The following is a 20,915-nucleotide window of genomic DNA, read 5'->3' on the forward strand; positions in this document are numbered from 1 at the left end:
TTGTAAGTGGCTTTGTTGAAGATAATTATCACATCACAGCGTAATGCTAAATGAGATACCTCAGGTCGGTTGAGAATTTAACCATATTGACATTTCAGGATTCAGCAGTGTATGTAATATTTCTAGTATTGGCAGGGTGGAGTGAGAAGATGCTATCAGACTTATTTTGTACTAGCTCTGGTCTATAAAAAAATAAATGTCTTACACTGAGGAAACAGTAATTACCTCTATTCTCTCATTTTTCAAAGACTGAGAAGGGATGGTAGTTTTCTCAGTCTTTGAAAAAATATTTTTGAAAGAAACCATCTCAAAACACAGGAGGGGAAGATAGAAAAGAATTGATGTTTCTGAAATAAGAAAATTTTCATAACAGAAAAAAAAACCAGATGGCATGTTAACAACTGTTTTGGCATAAATCTCAATGTAGTATGTGAAAAGCTGACATGATCTTATTTACAGATTTCCTTTGTTTCTTTAACTACAGTTAGAAGAAAATACTTCATAAAATGCATTCTAGAATCATTTTAATTGTTAGCAAGCAGAGTTGTCTGAAAATAGCTTTATACATACAGCTGTACTTATATACAATGTGTACAGAAGCACAGTAACAGACTTCCAAAATGTGCATATTGGGTTAGCAACACGCCTAGTAAAGCTCCAGACAGATTAAATAATTCCCCCACATCGTGCTACAAGAATTTTAGAGGAGCTATATACAATTTAGTTTACTTACTTGAAACATACTTTAAATATTAAGTCTGGGAAATAATGAGCCAAAACTGTGCTGATTTCCTGACAAGAAGGAGTTATAGTCTACTTCGGAACACCTTCCCTTCACAACAAAAAGGAGCAGACTGTAGCTTGTCATTCTGCCAGAAAGCTGGCTCATGCTGTCCATACCACACACAGCAATTTAAGACATTGAGTGGAGAGCATGAATCAAACAGAAGCATCAAATCTACTACAAATTAGATTATTCTTTTTCCGGTAGGGCACCTGTATCATCTGGTAATGCCCACATCACAAAAATTCATTTAGGAAATAAAAACCACAATGGATTTAGAAGTTCTGTGAAAGGCTATGCAGCGTAGAAAGATTGCCAAACACAATGAGGAGTAAGGAACAAAAAAACCTCAGCAGAAATAAACAGAAAACTTGATTGCAGTCAATGATATACATCAAGAATTGACAAAGGAAGACTTTAAGCTTTAGTGCTTTGCAGGTGTAAAATCTTTGTGAGTAGAAAGGACTCAAGACTGATCAGAAGAGCAGAATCCAAAACTTTATTTGGCATCCAGGAGGAATTAGTGGTATAAAATTAAAAAAGAGTTCTAAGAACATGTGGGCTCACACAGAACTAAGGGATGAAGAAAAAGAGCCAAATGGAGAAAATGGATGAAGCAGTGTTAGGCAGTTAGGGATGTGTCCTGGTTCCAGCCAGAAAAGGGTTCATTTCTGCAGTAGCCAGGAGGGACATGGCCGGAACCCTGAGGTTATTCTATACCACCTCATGCCAAAGCAGGGGGTGGGGGAGGGATGGTGAAGTGAGCGGCCCAGGTAGCGCCAAGTTCCCCATGGTGATCACTCGCATATGAATCCTTCACCTCTTGTTACTAATTTTAGCAACAGTCTGCTATTAATATTGGTGTTGCTACTGTTTGTTGCTTATTTCATTGCTGTTTCTAGTAAATTATTATCATCTTAACCTTTGATATTTACCTTTTGTGCTTCCAATTTCTCCTCTCCATCCCGCTGCAGGGGGAGGGAGAGAGGGAATGGGGAGTGAGACAGCGGCGCATGTTTCAGTGATAACATGTGTTTCAGTGATAACACTAAATTGGGGAATGCCATTCCTAAACTATGACAGAGTGACAATTTTCTAAACCATTCCACACAGATTTACAAGTTCATATTAATCAGCTCCTTTGTATAAAGACTTCCAAGGAGCCGCTGAAACCACAGGGCAACTGCAACCAACTAAAGTAGGCCATATGGAGCCAGCCTACGCTGAACTTAATAAGTTTTCTCATTTGAATGCTGCACACAACTGTAAGTACATTGCATCCCCCTATAGGTCTCACCAACTGGACCATGCTGGTTGACATTAAGAACTTCAATCTGTTACTTTCCCTGTTGAGTGGTTACAACTGGGGGGTTTTTTTCCAGATAATTAGCTAGAACACTTACAGATTACATCAATATAACTTCTCACTGCTTTAAAACTTGGGGTAGAGATATAACTAGTCTTGAAGAAAGAGGAATTGAGAAAGAAATTTTGTACTTCAGGTGGTTCACAGACTTACAAACAGAACTAAATAAGAGCAAGTGTATATTAAGGACAAAGAGAACAGCAAACTGATATACTGCATTAGCACTTCAGCTTTTTGAAATTATAAGACTAGCAACTAATTCTGAAATCCAATCTAAATTTCTAGTGTACTCTCTAGTATTCACCTTAAAGAAGTCACTGCAGAAGTCACTACAGGATACAGTGTAGTGACAGACACTGTGAGCACCTTCTCTCTGGAGCTCAGACAGAAAAGCTAACGTCTCACCTGGCTTGGGAATGATTATTTGTCAGATTCTATGCCACTTTATAAGGGGGGAATCATCTCTGACATCCCCCTCCAAAAATTTTATATGAACTGCCTTGCATAAGTAGCAGCAATAAGCTTCAGTCATTGTGTCTGTTTGACTACCTGTGCTGACATATGAGCTGATTAAAGAAAAAATAAATTAAAAATTAAAAGTTTAATTGAATCCGAAATGCCTAACAATCCTAATCAGCAATGCTAGCACATACCACAGAGCTAAAATCATGCAAAATCTGTTAAAGCAAAACACAAGCCTGGATCAATGTTCAGTTAAAAATACATATTTTCAGATCAGAAAATCTATACCTTTTAAAGCAATGTTATGTCAGATACACTGCTTTCCTTTATGTTAAACATATATTAGTATCTCTTTTAAAGTACAATATGATGCCAGTCAGTTTTGTTTTCTCAATGAAACATACTGTTCATTCTATCTAAGAGTCTGACTAGGTGTGAAGTAACCTCAGATTGGCCAGAATTTAACAGATCCTCTCTTCTGAAGACTGTCAAAGAACAAGTGCCAGAAGTGAGTTACAAGCTGCAACGGAGAAGTTCCGATTTATTCCACAGTCAAAAATCACACCCATTAAATCATAATGACATTTCTTGTTTCAAGTTGTGCCCATTCAGTTGTGTCATGGTAGTTACTGGGTTCCTGGTATTGCTTTTCAGGGAAGTCATTTGAATGGCAGAAGAGTTGCGCAAGTAGCTGGCAGATCTCTCTTTCTGAGCTTTCTTCCTGCAGCGAAGCTGGTTGTTGAAATGTCTTCTAAAACTCTCACTGAGAAAATACAGTGCAAATGGGTTGACACAAGAGTTGCAGAAGCTTAGCACTCGGGCCACTAAGGTAACAACCATATGTCCCATCGATGGATCGATCTTATTGTAATGAAAAGATCTGTACATGTATAGCACATGGTTAGGAAACCAGCAGATAGCAAAGAAGCCAACAAAAACTAAAACAATTTTTGCCAGACGCTTCCGAGTTTCCATCTAAAAAGACGAAGAGAACCCAAATAAACAACAGTGAATAGAACTACCCCACATAACAGACTTAATTAAAACTTGTAGCATTTTGTTCTATATTAGCGTTAACAATTATCATAAGTAAGGCCAGCAAAAATGCTTCCTTTGGGGCCTGAATTACTTTTGCTATCTCATTTTACTTTCCTTTTCCTCTTTCAGTTTACTTTCAGTGAAAGATCTTAGCTGTTTGCAGTTACCGAAGTACACAGCAAGAGTGATTCATGACCCAAGGAAACACTGGCTTTTAGCCTGTAAGCATGCACCAAAGGATGTCATGAAATGTAACCTTTTCTGACAAAATCTCAGTGCTTGGCTTGAATCTTTGGTTTTAGTTAGAAAGCTATTTAGAAACTGTTGGCTTCAAAATCTAGAGATATCATGAGATAGATGTTTACTAGGGTGTTAGCTATACAGTGGTACTTATATCCCTTTGTTTTTCACTAAAGGTCTCAGCTTGCACCTCTCTCCTAGAGAAACCACCAAAATTGCATTACACTGTCTGAAGCATCTTAATCCCAGAGTAAGGTGAAAGGTTCCATTAATTGCAATAACATCACAAAATGCACCTTAATTGCAGTGCTAAGGTAAAACAGATTACAATGTAGATACTTAAAAGATGGCAGGACACGAGCCTACACAGTGGTTCCAAACTGAGAGAGGGAGATAAACTGGCCAGGTAGAAGGCACCAGAGAGAGGCAGAAAGTTTATCCATATTCCTCCTAAAAGATTTATTATGTATATCAGGCATGAAAATGTTGCAAAGAAAGGAAAGTTTTCTACTCTGCTCAATTTTCTGGGAAAAAAAAAATCAAGTGAATTTATTCTAACAGTTTTTCAAAATCTGTGAAATTAAATGGTTTTCTTAGGCCTATCTAAACAAAAAACAGTGGGGAATTCAAAAAAGATGGGAAAACTCTAGTAGTCAAATTTGGTAGCGTTTGCATTCAGACAGATTGCAAGAACAGACTAAGAGGTGCAGAAATATAGTGTGAGTATTACACTTGGCCTAAAGAAACATGAGCTGATAGCAAGAGTCTGAATTTATTTCCTCTTGCTGGGAGATATGCAAGTACACCAGAATTTTCTGTTCTTCTGAGCCTCATAGATTAACAAAGAGAAAAAACTAAGTAGAATGAAAAAATATATTCTTACTTTGAAAATACATGTGAGTACAGAAATGTAGTATAAATTAAATATTGTTTCCATCTAGAGGGTTCAGCCAAAAGGCTCTCTATATTTCACAGGAAAATAAAATAATACATGAGGTGCTAATATGTATGCACTTTTGACAAGAAACAGACTAGAGTAGAAATGAAAAGGACATAAAGGAATGTAGTCTTTCTGAAAGAATATGTGCATTTAAGGAGATTTCTGTGAGTATGAAAGTAGTTTTCTAAATTACTGGCAGAGAAAACTGTTCAAAACTGTCTAAATGGGCATAAGTATTTTTCTCTATCAATACTAATGCTTTTGCAAAGTAGTTGAGGCACTTTCATTGCAAAAGCTGTTGTTTGTACATATTTGTGCTCCTGCTAATGTTGCTATCTTATTGCTTCCTGTGCCTTACGGGGAAGATTGGCTTTGTCCAGCATTTTAAAATGCTTTGTCTCAAAGGCATACAGAATCTATACCGAGAGTTTTATAGCATCTATAACAGAAGGGATATTAGAAAAGTGCAAGTTCAGTATTGTATCTGAGAAAGTCAAAAAAGAATCGGTTAATGCTCTATGTTTACATTTCCAACACTCCTTCATCCTAGAAGTCTTAGATCCCCTAAGTAAAATTTTCCCTGCCTATGTCAGTTTTCTCATTTCCAAGCACAAATAAAAAGGGACAATTCACAAAACATTCATGTAAGATTTCTTTCCTAAAATGACTGCCTATAGAAATAGGTGAAGTCACTGTCATTAACTAAAAAACATCATTCCTCGGTAAGAATACAAGTAATGGTTACAGTAACAGCACATACAAACATATATACCAATTTCATTTACTGTTAGGAATGTGCATTGATGGCAATGAATTTATAATTTTCCTTGTTCATATTAATTTACATACTGGGCTTAATACCGAGTAATTGTGAAAACAAGGAAAATTTTCAGATAATCCTTGGCTTAGTTCACGTGGAATCTGAACTAATCCTCTGCAAAATCCAACAATTTGGATGTTATAATTCCTTGAGTTTCATTTATAAATGTATAAAGCACACAAATCTTTTACTGGGATGTAAAAAGCAAATGGCTTACCTGTCTTTTGGAATGCTCGCTGTGTTCCCCAGGGATGTTGTGAGCACTTTTTATTAAACTCTTTGCAATATGATAGTAGTAGATACTAATAATAACAAGAGGGACAAGGAAATACACAAGGAAAAGCAGCACAGAATGGATCTTTGGGTGCATGTCATCTGTCATGGGGTATGGTATGCATGCTGTGAAAGTGGCATTATCTGTGTCATTGATGTGAGCCAGTTCGGAGAACACTGCTTCAGGAACTGCTAGGAGCATGGAGATTACCCAGATGGCAGAGGCTTTAAGACAAGTCCATAGCACTGCACTGGAAGTCTGGATGTCCATGGGATTTACAATTGCTTTGTACCTGAAATTGATCAAAATGCAGATGCAAATTAAAAGGTATTCAAATTCAAATGGGATGAACAAGGTTACTTCATATCTTTGATTAGAATAATGCCATGTTTTTTCTTATTTGAAATGTCAAGGGGCTTGTAATCATTCTTAATCTAATCGCTACCTTTTTTTGTAAACACTCATCAGAGGAGGAAAAAGGAGCCTTGGATACAACCTATGGCTGTGTCCTACGGCCCATTCTGTGCCAGTGTGGTGACAGTGAAGAATCAGCCATGGCTCTACCCTTTCCTTCTCCAAACACCCCCAGGAAATCTCCAGATGTGCATCCTACATCCCGTACTTCCACCTGACTCTTGTACCAGCACATGATCACTTAGTGTTTCCTTCCTTCTTTCCTTGGCTCCTGTAGCCCAGGGCTCTCTCCTTCTGCCACCACAACTTTCCCACTCTAGGATGCTCCCAGCCCCCTCAGGGGAATGTATGCATCTTCATAAAGTCAGGCATAAATGACTCCCAAGGGCCTGTGCAGGAAGTATTACTCTTACATAAACATTTCCACATCAATAGTTGGAAGCTGCTGCTCTACACTGCATTTTGGAAAACTGTCTCATAATGTATGATTGCATATAAAACTTTGTGGAATTGATCATTTCATAGCCCTTGCAATGGAAACAGGAAGAATTGCAGAGAATGGAAATTTCACACTGGAGCACTGTAAAATAAATTAATAGAAGTAGACTTTGGTCAGGAATCTTTTTATTAAAAAATAAAAATCATTGCAGGAAGTGATACAAAGTCAAACTTTCCACAAGAAAATGCTCATGCTGTAAGGACAAATATAATTTGAGAAAAATATTTCAAGGATACCTTAAAGTTCTACTTAGATCTTTTATTTAATTTATTTTTTTAATGTAAGTAAATTATGTTTTAATGTTTTTATTAAAAACAAAACCTTAAACAAAACATTTCATTTTGTCTAAGTTGTGGCAATATGGAAGCTCATGGGATTTTTTTAACTTCTTTAATTTTTTTGTTTCTACTTTCAATTTGATTTGGGATGGCTGGGTTTTTTCTGAAAGAGCAGAAGTCTTGAGAAATAGAAAAAAATTACACTTCTTTAATATCCAAAGAAAATTTTACTAGGAAGAAGGGAGTTGGGAGAGATTCATACTCCAGGTACATAAGTTTGTTCTTCCTCAAGTGTTTGTAGTGAGGGGAGAAGTACTTTCAAAGAGTGATTCAGATTTTAGGTATATTAAATCACCCCCTAGGGTGCTTATTTTTTTCTCTGTTAGCTACGCAGTGAGCTTAGGTTAAGGAGAACAGTAACTTAGATGCCTCTTCTTTGTGATAAAATTCCATATCCATGCCTGTAGATAGATATACATGCATACAGATGTATAAATATGTACAGGTATGAGCATGTGTTTAAATACTTCCCAAGGATTAGTTTATGCCCAAATATAACATGGATGCTGAAGGGAATGCTGATAAATGGAGCTGTGATCCCAAATACGCCTTAGGGCTAATTTGCAGGTCCTGACAGATAGTTTATAGCCCCCCAACACCTTAAGCAGATGTTTGCAACTGTCTATGCCATGAAAATGTCTGGAGCAGAGCATTGTCGTGGTACGCAAGGAAACCTTTCCGTCAGAGAATGTGTGAGTCAAAACGTGCCTTGGGGTCCTCTTTCTCAGGATTGTGATGAATTGTTTAATCACTAAATAATTAAAAATAATGGCTATTAATGTTCATATCCTCTCTCAATTCAGAGAGAAATTTTAGTTTATTTTCACCACAATCATGGAGTAGAAAACAAAACTCAGCGAACTGTGTCTGTTAATTTATATTTACCATTTCTGCTAACACACAGTGAGAAACTCCCTGGACACCAAGGTGTAAAGAAAGCCTTTATACTGCCATAGGAAGGACAGAAGCTTCTGCACAAAGCATGAGTACTCCCCAGCACAAACTGTGACCTTATTATTCAATAATTGCTTCCTATTGCTGTCTGCCTTTATTTCATTACATAAAGACAGACCATCTATTTTTGAGGTGACGTCAAGTCCTTGCATCTGCTCATTTTTTTGAAAAGTTTGCATTCTTAGGGAAGAGCTGGTGCGGGGGTTTTGGGGCGGGGGGCGGGAGGGGCATTGAATAAAAATAGTGGTTTGTACTACAGATTTTTTTCCTCTCCTTTTCCATTTCATTGCTTCAAAATATTTTGACCACAGTCCTATTGTATCCTATGACCCAAGAAAATGACCAGGTCACAAATAATTGTTTTAGCAGCAATTTGGCCTAGTTAATCTCTAAATGGAAGACTTTTTCAGAAGTCTTTACATTAGCAGAGGATGTGACATATATTGGTACTTTAGCATATACTGCTGTTTCAGCAAATTGTATGCTTTTCCCTGAGCCACGACTTACTCCAAGTTGGAAGGCATTGGAGCAGAGTGCCCTTTTTCACAAAACAGCTGAGTTTAGCACAAAAAAAAAAACCCTTCTTTTATTCTACTTGCTACTTTACTGACTACAAGGTGGCACTTTTCTTCCTAGGACTCAGCCCTCACAGTACTCAGTGTCAACGGGAAGAAAAATGCACTAAATGCTTTACAAACCTGTCATCTTGTTTATATCTTTGAAAAGCTATAGAGTGAAAAGAAACAGGTTACAGATAAAATGAAATGTAAACTGAGTGTAATGAGAAGTGTTCCCAAAGAGAAAACCCAACTTTTTCCTTTATATAAAACCAGTGTAAGGCTAAAACATACTGCCAACCATTCAAATTACAAAGACCATATGTTCTATCAATAAAAACCATGTCAGTAAATTAGACTAAGGGTGCAAATTAGTCAAATTAGTAAATAAATTCATCTTTTTTTTATTTGACTGATGAAGAGCAAATTATACGTTTCCATGAAGTTCAGGAAATAATTACAAATATGCTTTTGATTTTAATTAAAAGCCTTCTTGTAAATTCCGTCTTCCTATATCCTCTCTCATTATCACTGCTGACAATGGGACCCAAACTCGGGAAACACTTCCTGTCTTTGGAGCTGTGGTTTCTGCCAACAGACACCAGCATGAACTTGCCCCTTCTCATTCTGCAGACTGATTTTCTTTTGTATAGCATTTTTTTTCCATTTTAAAGCAGTCTCCTCCCTTCTACACAATCCCAAAATAAATTGATGAAAAGAATATCCTCTTCCTCCAGAGTTATAACATTTTGCTACCTTCTAAACTCCATTCTATTTTACCTACCTCTCCTAACCTTTGTTTTCAGAGACTTTCTAAAGGTATTTCTCAGCTGCAATTTAGAATGGAAGGTTCTATTCCTGCCTCTCCTGCATCCAAAATGCAGTTCCCTTCCCACACACTTGATTTCAAAAGAAGCTGCTCCTTGACTAGGCCTAAGCTGTCCTTCCATTGCTTTGCTACTTTTTTTCTAGAGCACTTTGTTGTGATGATCTTAAAAAAAATTTAAAAGAAAAACCCAAAACAACTAGACAATACTTAGGCAGCCACTGGAAAATAGCCTACCATTCTAACTAGATTTGCCTCAATGTCTCCTTGCCCCTTGGATTCTGCATGGTCTTTTGTCCTTAAAAGCCCTTTAGGTCAAGGACTTTATTCTTGTTACTTTTTATATAGTACCTACCACAAATAGGACCCTAATTTATCACCTAGTTTCCTACATGACATCATGTAGGATGAAAATAAATTTAATAATGAAGTGTCATAAGCCAAGCAGAGACACAATTGAGGCAGGGCAGATTCATATTACTTTGCTTTGATTTTCATTTAAATCGTGAAGCTGGAGGAGTTGGTATTATTTGCCATATTATAAATAAGCATTTAAAGCGATGTTGCTATGCCATACTTCTACATTTCCTGCAAACTAGAGTAATTTATCAAAACCATTCATAAGTTAGTTTTTAATTGTGTCCCTGCAGGGTGCTTTCAAATACAAAAATCCTAACATAAAAGCCTATAAATAAATCTGAAAAGGAAACATGGTTGTATGGTCAGTATTTGCTAAAAATACTAATATCATGTCCAGTTGTTGTCCACTTGACTACGGTAGAATGAAATTTTGGATGGGACCAAAGCCCTTTTCCTTTTATGGGCAGTTCAATTGGCCCAACTCCAGTTGAATCATTAAGAGGAGAACAATTTTTCTAGCTGAAAACAGTGTGGGATCATTTGAGGTCCACTGTTGTGGGAGCTTCTTTCACAACACACAAATGAACTGAGATTTTCATTGTTCTATTTTATTCTTATAAATCCTTGCAATGTAAAGCAAATTTCTTTTTTTTTTTTTTCAGGTAATATCAATATTTTTATTCTGTGCTTATCTCTTGAGAGCAGAGAATTGTGTTCACCCAGGAACAAGCATCTCTGAGGTCTGATAGTGAATATAATGCAGGCTAGAAGACCATGTGTAAACACACTTAAAATCAATGTCAAAGACATGTGTTCTGTGTTTCTCAGGGGGAAAAATCTTAAGATTTTCCTAAGTGGGAAAAGTTTTCCATTCTGTAAAAATACATTCTGTTGAGCCAAAAACTATCAATAACGCTTCAACGCTTGTTGATGATATCTCCACCCTGAAAAGAATCAAACCAGAAGTTTCCCAGGATGGTGGAGGTGTTTTTTCTGCATGAAATACATTACCTGTCATCCACCCAGTGTTTCAGAGGATAAATTTTCTCTTTCCTTTTCATTTTTTCTTCTATTTCTACTTCTGCTTCTTGCTAGTCACCTCACATTAGCCAACTATGCTTCTTACAAGCTCATGCAAATCTTGCAATGCTAGTTCATTGCCTGCAATCTGAATTTTTAGTTCTACTTCTCTAAAGCTATTCATTTATAACTGCACTAGTTAAAAGCACCATCAGTAATTTGTTAAATTCTGCTCCTCAAAGCAATATTAGTAAATTGTTTCACCGCCTATTATTCAGAAAAGTTCTTATGTGTCAGTATTGCCAGCAAATTTATATTTAAGTTTGATAATTTCAAGTCACTGATGAACATATTTTTGCATATCTTAAGACAGACAAATAGGTCTTCATTAGAGTTGCAGTTTCTCTAAGTTTCTACTGTGAAAAGACAGAGGAAAGGGGAGGGGAGGAGAGATGGAGGGAAGGGGAGGGGAGGAGAGGAATGAGGAACCATATCTAATAAAGATGCTACATCTGTATGAGTAAACTAAACATTGCCGTAGCCTGTTTTTAGGCCTGGAGGCCAAGTGGCATTGCCTAGACATCCATGACTATTTAATTAATCTCTTTAATATCCTAGTACAAGACCACCACATCCAAACAAATTAGGCAGTTTACACTTCTGTTGGTAATGGCCCCTGGGCTTGTATTTAATCCTGAAACATGCCTAGAAATCCTTTAGGAGAATACTGATTGACCCAAGTCAAAACCACATCGTGGAGCTCTCCAAAACCATTTTGACAAGTGGCTGACTGCCAGTCCTCAGTCCAATGCTCTGATACTGTTGAATATGGGTTTGTACATATATAGATAGATATACACAGACGTATGTATGTGCATAGAAAAAAACCACACACTTTCAGGTGCCTGAAAGCATCATCCAGAAGCCTCACACAATGGCTGGCCCATCCTAACCCACTGTGCCCATTTGTTCTTGACTTTCAAAATAAGCAAGCTGTTGCATTTCCTCTGCTGTGCATGCCAGGAGCTCCCCAGATTCCACCTACTCTGTTGGCACCTAAGCTTCATTACAATCCTGAAGCTAAACACAACAAAGTTGAGGAGTCTGATCTCAAAGTTATGTTTAAATAGTGGCTGGGGCACACCAAAGTCATCAGCCTTCGCAAAACTGCCACTGCAAAGGCAGCTCTGGCATATGTCTCTCCAGGAACAAAATGGAGCCATTCATGCAGCCAGGGTGTCTGGGAGCCATTGCCCATGCCTGCTAGACAGGGGCTCAAAATTAACATTTCACCTGTGAGGAGAGAACCATATTCTTAGCCCTCTGCATCACACAAACCACTGGATATACTGTTTCCCACGGGGCAGCATAAGGAGGCTTAGCATGTGTATTCTCTTGGCTTCTATCGCCTTTCTGGAGCATCTCATTCCAACATTAATTTGGAATTCTGGATTTTGGATTCTGCTCAGGAGGGGTGGATAGGATGAGGGGAAAGTCAGTACCTAGGCTAGATATTAGGCATTAAATGCGCAGCCTGGACAAGCTTACGTACTGTTTGCTTTGTCCCCAAATTATCTATTCTCTTTTTAAAAAAGAGAAAACCACAACTAACCTTGTTTAATTCTTTCAGGGTGTATATTCTCAATATTGAAGAGTCAAAGGACTCTGAGAAAAGAGAAATCCATTTCTCCAAATGGGCTTGATTCAAATCCCCTTGATATCCCTACCCTTAGGCTGACAAGACAGAGTTGCATGCTTGTCTGCATACTTACTGTGTGCTTACTGCATGTCTTCCAGCAAAAATATCTACACCTACTTGAATGAAAAGGATCTCATAAAATCATCACTGCTGGAGCAGAAGGTCAATAAAAACATCAGTTACAGAAACTAAAGTCCCTGGAAGAATAAATCCCAAGTGTAAAATATGCTTAGTGCCAATTTACCTTTATAAAATTTTTGCTGTTGATGAATTCAGTTATATCCAGGCCATGGCAGATAACGTACTGTTGTGGAGAACATTACATGGTCTGCTGATTTTTAGAAATCTTGCAAGCCAAGAAGAATTAAATAACCAAACCTCTATTAATATATCTAGAACAGACTTAGATTTTACCATTTGAGAACCTAGAATTGAAATATCTAATTTCTAAATTCAAAAATCAGCAAATTCATTTATTTGCTCCAGTATTATCATGTAGAAGCTCTACTCTGTCGCTCTTAAATGCATTTCCAGTTCAATTTTATTTGTGACTTCTGATCTTGGTCTGCCCTGAAATCAGTGTAGATGGAAAATAAACAAGTACAGACCATGGTAAAAAAGGAAATATAAAAACATTATAGAGGGAAAAGTTAATACAGCAATCCTTAATATACAAGCAATCAAACCTGGAGCCAAAACACAAGCATGAAACTATTAAAAAAAATACTGTGAAAAGCAGTTGGAAAACAATGAAACAATATTTGGGATAATCATGAGATAGAAAAAATAGAACTTTGAGGTGTAATGACACATATCAAAATAACCCATTTCTCTGATGTTTGTACACACACACCACTATGTAAGTTTGATATATGCTCATGCAAAGCTGGAAGTACACAAATCTACATGCAGCAGATGCAATTGTGAAAAGCCTATGTGGACTGTTTGTCTTGTAGTTATTTTCTCTGATACCTGAAAAGTTGTGTCAACTTAATTCCAAAATACACTTCTCTTCAATGGACACCAAAGTAGGTTTCCTCTTATTTCCACAAATTTAATGAACTTGTAAGAACTTACCTGCTATTTGTAATTACACTGTCAAATTGGGCTGAATCTCAGCATGGATTTAGAAGTTGCTAGTGGAACATGTTTAGACCTAGGGATTGGGACTGCATATACCTTGTTTCATTAATACATATAAAAACCCATAAAATAATGTAGCACCAGAAATATATAGTCTGTATGAATAGCCCTGCAGCAAAACTCATACAATAATTACACAAGTTTTTCTATAATTAAACAATTTAAAATGAAGATTCAATTAAATTATCCTTTTTCAGGAAGATATTGAAGAGTTCCATCACCCTGCACACATATACAGAGATGCATTATTTTTTCTCTAACAAATTAATTATGTGAAATCTTTTCACTGGAGACAGCATAGGTAGAGCATACCTGATCTTTGACATCATTTCTGAGGATCTGCAAAATGAAGACTTGAGCACTCCAACAGTCCAATTGGTATTAACCCATTGCAGCGTAGTAGATAAGGGAATTGTGTACAACGTTGTGCTTAGGGGCAAACAAGATAAATGAACGGTGATATTCATGTTTGTTAAGAATTGGGCTGGATCTGCTGTTTAGCAGCTATTTTGTCTGTCACAGAAACTGCCTTTCACTGAATTGCTCAAAGCAGCAGGAAACAGGAGGGATGCTTTTGAAGCCGTTTCTCTGGGTTTAGGTTGCAGCCTACAAAAGGCAATGGGACACTGGCATTTGCATTAGTTAAAGCAAAGTGGCTGCTGCCAGCACAACACGGGCACTGCATTGATCACTGACTGGGATGAACACCACAGCCATTTCTCACTTTGCCTTCCTCAGTCTAAGCTGTTTCTGTATGGGTTGGAGAGCACACACAGGACAGGCACAAAGGCAGGAGTTTAACAGATGCATGTGTCTGTATGAAGTTTGAGAAACAGTTGCCTGACTTGGGAGGAAAACATTATTTGCTGAGAAATCATTTTCAGCTGTGCAATGACAGTCACAAAAGGAACTTCTCCAACAGCTAATTTGAATTGCCTGGCTTGGAAAATATTACCCTAGAATCATTAACTCCTTAATCTACTCCAGTCAAAAAATTCTTTCTGCATTGTTGGGGAGGGGGTGGTTCTGCCATCTCTTTTTTTTTCTGGAATATTTTACATCATATTCCTTTTATCTGCATAAAATGGATATAAATTAGTTAGAAAATTTTAAGGTGAGGACAGGCTTCATTGTTTAACTTGACAAAGGTGTTCTGGCAAGCTTTATTTTGTGAGTCAAGTTTGCACATATGAACTAAAAGGCAAGTTGAAAAGTGTGACAGATAAAGCTTGCCAAACCTCTCAAATTTCTTTTGCATTGCCTGTTACTGCATAATTATAACCATACTGCTACAGCCTACAGTGAGAGAAATATCTGGACCATCATTTATTTTAGTGTACTTCAGTAATCCATTCATTTAATACATTGACCTCAAGAGTTAGGGTTTCTAAAATACTTACTTACAGATCTCATAGTTCTACTTGGTCCATCTATTTTTGTTTTCCCATCTACTATACACAGCTAAGGCATTGTTTTTCCTCTTATACAGATAATTTTTCATTTTAGCTGTGATTATTTTTTCTTTATTCTTTGGTTAGTTAAAAGTAATTTTCAAGATGTCATTTACTATTACTTTCCCCATAAGGACTCCTTAGTCCCTGAATTTCAGCTATTAGAGCTCAAAAGGAAATCATGTCCACTTTCCTGCTTCACTACTTTTAATAAGGAATGAGGATTTTATACTATTTCAATCATTGTATTTCAGCCTGAATCAGCATCTGCCATAATAAAAGAAGAAAATATAAATAAATGCTGGGAAAAGTAAAAAGAAATTTATTAAGAAAGTAAAAAGAAATTTATTAAGGTGACATTACTAATGAAAAACCCAAAGAAGTTAATAGGGCAGCTTTTCACACTTCAGAACATTTGCAGAGTCCCCAAAAAAGGAAGAGATAATAGACAAGCAAACTGAGCCAAAACAGATTTTGTTATCCAATGTCATCAGAAGTCAGTACAGAGTGCAAACTTGCAAAAAACATTTTTGGTTGTTTTTTTTTTTTTTTTTTTAATACAGATTGCAGTCTTCGAAATCTAAAACAAATAAAGACATTTTTAAAAAAATAGAAGGATCAAATAATTTAGCAATGCAAACCTATAGAATACATTTTAAGCATCTGAGGCACTGTAGTTAGCTCTTTAAATATGAATTTAAGTTTTCAAACTGTTACCTGTTAATCAAGTATTTGTCCCATCAAAGGTGTTCTTATGTCACATTACTTAGGAAGAAAGAAAATACAATGCTATTCCTGTTGTAGTAGTGTGAGTGACAGCTTTGCTGTCTCCATTAAAGTGCAGCAGAACTGCATTAGAGCTAACACATATAAACCCTTCATTAGAAATAAAATTCAATGTAGAAAAAGAAACAGAATTAAAATTAATCCTATTTTTACAGACCGCATAAAAACCAAGGCATAAATGACAGCTAAAGAGAAAAGAAAAGACTATGTGGGAGAAATCTAAAGCTGTCTGAAGGGGCTTCTATTTATTCCCCCAAAGGCTATTCACTCCAGATGACTTGGCATTTTGTGGGTACCACACAACAATGCAGTAATGGCCAGAGGGGCACATTGTAGTGCCCAGTCTTAATTCACTGCCCCCGCGCTGTCCACAACAAGGTTAAAATTCGATCCAGACCTCTAACTCTGAAAAGCATCCTGGAAGCACCTTTCCACACCTTCCCTATGGGCCCAGTTTGCCTTCTGCATTAAATGTATGGTCCACCATGGACACAAACTGGAAAAACACTTCATGCAGCAGTGAGCAAGTTCACTGGATGGTTCAAATCAGGTTCATCCCTGGCTTCTGCCCTTTTTGCAGTGAGGAGATGCTGGCACACATTTTCTTCATGGATGCCATGCTTCACTCCCTCTGGCAATACTTATCACTGCTTTATTTTTATCCTCCTTGTCAAAGACCACACCAAGTCCTGAGACTTTCTCACCAGCATCCATTACCCCTGGCCAAAACTGCAGTCCAGGGACCCTGGAGAAACAAGCTCATCAAGGCCCCATTTTTCATTTCTTTCCCCACCACATATTTAGAAAGTGCATCCCTGGCCATCACCCACCAGCTCTGGGCACTTTCAGGGTGTGCTGAGTGCTATTGGGAGTGTTCTGTCCTACACTCCCCTTAGTTCCCCTCTTTTTTTTTTCTTACATTTTTGTCTTTCAGCCCTCTTCCTTTTCCTTATTTGTCATCCACTCTATTAAGTTTTCTCTTTCTGTTATCCACCTTCTCTTTCTTCCTTGGTTTTATAAACAAGAGAAATATTATGGTTTGTAGAGGTGATCCAGTTTCTCCACAATAGAGAAAAGTCAGTGGCCATGAGGGGCAGGGTCGCTGTCCCTACATATCTCCTGTGTGGCAGTGAGAAGGGACAACTGGCTCAGCAGCACAGCTCCTGTGCTGCCTTCTCCATCCCATAGGAGAAGGACACTCCATACTGCTCTGACACCAAAACCCTGCACCATCAGGGCTACCACTGCATGATCTCTGCTACCACCACCCCCAGCTCCACCACTGACCTGCCCCCACATGTGTAGGGCTGCAGCAGGGCACCACTCCCCACACCTGGCAGCCAGACCTCCAGGAGCTCAGGGGTGTGAAGGACTAGCTGCTATTCTTGTGATGGGGATGAGCAACCTCAGGCAGATATGCTGCTAAACTCCATCTGCAAGTCTGCTCTAGGGAAGTCTGGAAAGTATTGTTAAAAATTACATATTACATTTGTACACACACAAAAAAAAACCCAAATTAACACTCAAATAATCTCAGTACAAGATAATGAAGCTTCCAAATAAAAGGCACGATTGTCACACTGAAAGCATTACTGATGCTGAGAAGGACATCTGTGACAAAAAAATCCATATGAAATGCATTCAATTAGTACTACTTTTTCTTCCTTATAGCTTCAGTTTGTTGGGAACACTCATTCAGAGTTTGTAGCTTCTGTAGCTACTTCTGTTAAATGTATCACATACATGGAAATTGTCATGCAGAATTTCCACATAAAGTGCTAATTAGACTGTGGAAACAAAGACAACCTCCTTTATCCCAATTCACGCAGGCATGCTGCAAAGAATCCTAAATATTCCTAAATCTGTTCTTTAGTGTAATCAATATCTGGCCTTCTATACAGTCTCATGGTAAGAAGGAGCAAAAAGCAGGAAGGGCTTAAATTATCCTATATTAAAATGTACTTTGAGCAATATCTGTGACAGAAGAGGCCACTAAGAAGACATTGTGTACCAGACCAAACATGCACTGGATTGTAATGGAGCCCTCTTGGTGCCATCACTGCTTACAAACTGCTAACATCCTATGCCAGATTCGCTTATCTGGAGAAAACACTGCCCCCAGCCGGGCCTCACCTCCTCGGGACCTCTTGGGTGGAGGATGCTGCCACCACTTCTGATCTGCCAGCATAACCACCCACAACTGATCTAGTTATGACACACATTAGAATCTGGCTACAGATTAGCGTGGCAGAAACCCCTCCACGCCAGTGCCTCCCCTCTAGTTCAATCCAAGTGTTATACAAAGACCATAGATTTGACTCCAACCCAAACTCCCCTGAAAGTTCAGCCAGATTCGCTCAGGAGACTGGTCTCCAAAGTCAGTGGCTGACCTTCTAACTGGAAAATAAAAGTTTTTGTTTTCAGTAACCAAAAATAAAACTACAAAGGTTAAAGAAACATTGTTAAATTACTGGTATTAACCATTTCTGACATTGGCATATACTGTGAACTCCAATATGATGGAGGAATGTATTTATAATGAGCTTATTAGGTCTCAGGACACAAACTGTAGCTGTTTTCTAGTATGTGCTATTCTAGATGCACTAAGTGTAAACAGATTCAGCATTATAAATTCTTGAATCTTTACTGATATAAAAAAGAGGATATAAATTATCTGGAAAATCAATGAATGCTCCAAAGCTATATAAAAAGCAAATTAATTAATCCTTAAACATTAAATCACCAGCATTCCCTCACATAACATTTCTCTAGAGAGATGATCTCCACTAAGTTCTTCCCTTTTCAAATAAGACACCAGAAGATTTTAAGGAGTGGAAATAGAGCAGAAAGAGAACTGCAGAGTTTCCTTGGCTCTGTAAGGACAGATTTTTAAATACTGTTTAATTGAGGTAATCAGAGAGTTAGAGGTGTTCACTTTAGGTATGTTTTGCAAGCTCTTCTTCAAGACTATAATCCATTTTCACAAGTTACAAAGTCTTTATAGATGAGTATGTTAGGTCCTGATTCAAACACAACTGAAATTAATGGTCAGTGAAGACTACCCTCAGGTGGAACTAAACAATTTACTGAATTAGCTAAAAAAAAAAAAAGTTATCCTCTAGTAATGAAAATAAAGGATTAAAAGTTTTAAAGAAACATTATTGTAAGTGCGAAGATATATTTCTATATTTCAACCCTTCACATCATGCACCAATATAATGCAGTGGCTCAGTTCAAAACTCAACAAAAGAAAGTGGGAGATTTTCTATGGAAAAGGAATTAAACATTTTCATTTCTGGCCAAAAAAATTTGCTTAGATAAAAGAATAAGAATAATTTCATATAATTTAGGTTTGCAATTACACTGCAAGATTTTGTCTTTCAGAGCCTGAAGCATAGTCCTACAGCCACTCAGTTGCTACAAATTCCTTAAGTACCCATTCACAGTAATTGGGAGGAAAAACTGGGGATCCAACTCTTTGTTTCTTCCTAATTTGACAAGTACTGGAGAAGAAAGTGTTACTTTCTAGTTTGTTTGGGGGTATTTTTTTTTAACTTTTCAAAAAGTTCAGAAGCTAATAAGAATAGTTTGAACAAAAGTTTAAGACTGACAATTACAAGAGAGCAATTTGGTGTCTCTGAATTCCCAGAAGCTAAACTAGTTCTGACGGTCACCTCGGGTAACCTACTCTTCTATTAAGGCACAGACACATATACACACACACGCAGACACTTTCTCAGCAGAAGGAAATAAATTGATTAAAAAATACATCTGTGCCTAACTTGGTTTAAGTCACCCACTGCCTGTTCACATAACACTATGACTTGGCAAGGGTCATATCTGGCATCTAAAACCTTACTCTAATGAATGAGATTTCAATATATGGACTGTTACAGGACCATCCCAGAGACGCAGAAGACCTAGTTCTTGCAGCTAACACCCTGGAAGCTGAGGGCCCAGGCACAGCCATTTTCAGACACCCTTTAATTTCAATTTGCACCACTTGCCATCAGTTAGTGAGAGAAGAAGAAGCATGGACACCTCACAGGTTGGAATGAGGGAATTGCAAACCAGGGATACATTATCTAGGGGCGTGATTTACCTTTCATCTAGCTCCAGCTGGCCTTAGCTCAAGTTGCAGAGAGCTGAAGTGGCAGCCCACCTTTCCTACCTGTCAGCACTGAGGGCAGTGAGGGTGAAGACAGAGACACCAACGGAGGTGAGCTGGATGACAGGGATGAGCTTGCAGCCCACTTCCCCAAAGAGCCACTCTTCAGAGAAGTACCGGGAGGCATCCACAGGCACACAGGTCACTAGCAGGAGCAGATCGCCAGCAGCAAGGCTGGAGATGAAGATGTTAGGCACGCTTCTCATGGCACTGTTGGAAATGAAGATCTTCATGAGGGTGATGTTGCCCAGCAAGCCGACAGTGATGATGATCAGGTAAAGTGAAGGGATCACACAGCGGATGATGAAGATGGCCGTGGCTCTCCCCGGGGACAGCAGGGCTGTGTCGGGCGCCAGGTGGACACTCCCATTCTCCCCGAGGGGCACTGCTATGAGCTCGGGCGGGGGCTCTGGCTCCATCCTCCAGCTTCGCGTGGACTGAAGGTCTCCAGTGCAAAGTGCAGTGGGAGACACAGGAAAGCTTCACCTCTCTCTCTGCAAGTCAACCAACTTTCCTCCCTTCTCTCCTGCCTTTCTTCCTCCCCCTTCTTTGCCGAGTTTTCTCCCTTAAGAAATGCAGAGGAATGTCCGCCGGCGCAGTGGCGGGGAAGGGAAAAATTCCCATGCACTGCCCCTCAGGTGTTCAGACAAGACTCTCCCGGTCGGCAGGAGATCCTGAGCCTGGGGGGCAGAGAACGCCGTCGGGCCAGCCGCCACCTGCCCGCGTCCCCGGGAGCGCTCTGGGTGCGCCGCTGCGGCGAAGGCGCGGTCCGGCCG

General features: G+C 38.5%; 1 protein-coding gene across 2 annotated transcripts; it reads right to left on the minus strand.

Moving 5' to 3' along the window:
- Nucleotides 1-507: 507 nt before the first annotated feature.
- NMBR (neuromedin B receptor) lies at nt 508-20,883 on the minus strand. Of its 2 annotated transcripts, none has more exons than XM_008636003.2 (3): nt 20,143-20,883; nt 5,868-6,216; nt 508-3,587 (listed from the first exon to the last, which is right to left on the minus strand). In XM_008636003.2, the coding sequence occupies exons 1-3, from the start codon at nt 20,556-20,558 to the stop codon at nt 3,186-3,188; spliced, it is 1,167 nt and encodes a 388-aa protein (XP_008634225.1). In that variant the 5' UTR covers nt 20,559-20,883; the 3' UTR covers nt 508-3,185. The 2 variants fall into 2 exon arrangements, with proteins under 2 accessions (XP_008634225.1, XP_017592772.1); XM_017737283.1 differs by having other exon boundaries at nt 20,074-20,235.
- Between the last annotated feature and the right edge of the window lie 32 nt (nt 20,884-20,915).

This window comes from Corvus brachyrhynchos, unplaced genomic scaffold, assembly GCF_000691975.1.
Source record: "Corvus brachyrhynchos isolate BGI_N302 unplaced genomic scaffold, ASM69197v1 scaffold6, whole genome shotgun sequence".
NCBI classification, from domain to species: Eukaryota; Metazoa; Chordata; class Aves; order Passeriformes; family Corvidae; genus Corvus; species Corvus brachyrhynchos.

Coding starts and splice junctions, on each gene's coding strand:
- NMBR (XM_008636003.2), bottom strand. CDS start 20,558: ATGGAGCCAGAGCCCCCGCCCGAGCTCATAGCAGTGCCCCTCGGGGAG. Junction 6,217..20,142: donor ACTGCCCTCAGTGCTGACAG/GTAGGAAAGGTG, acceptor GATCAATTTCAG/GTACAAAGCAATTGTAAATC. Junction 3,588..5,867: donor GCGAGCATTCCAAAAGACAG/GTAAGCCATTTG, acceptor TCGTCTTTTTAG/ATGGAAACTCGGAAGCGTCT.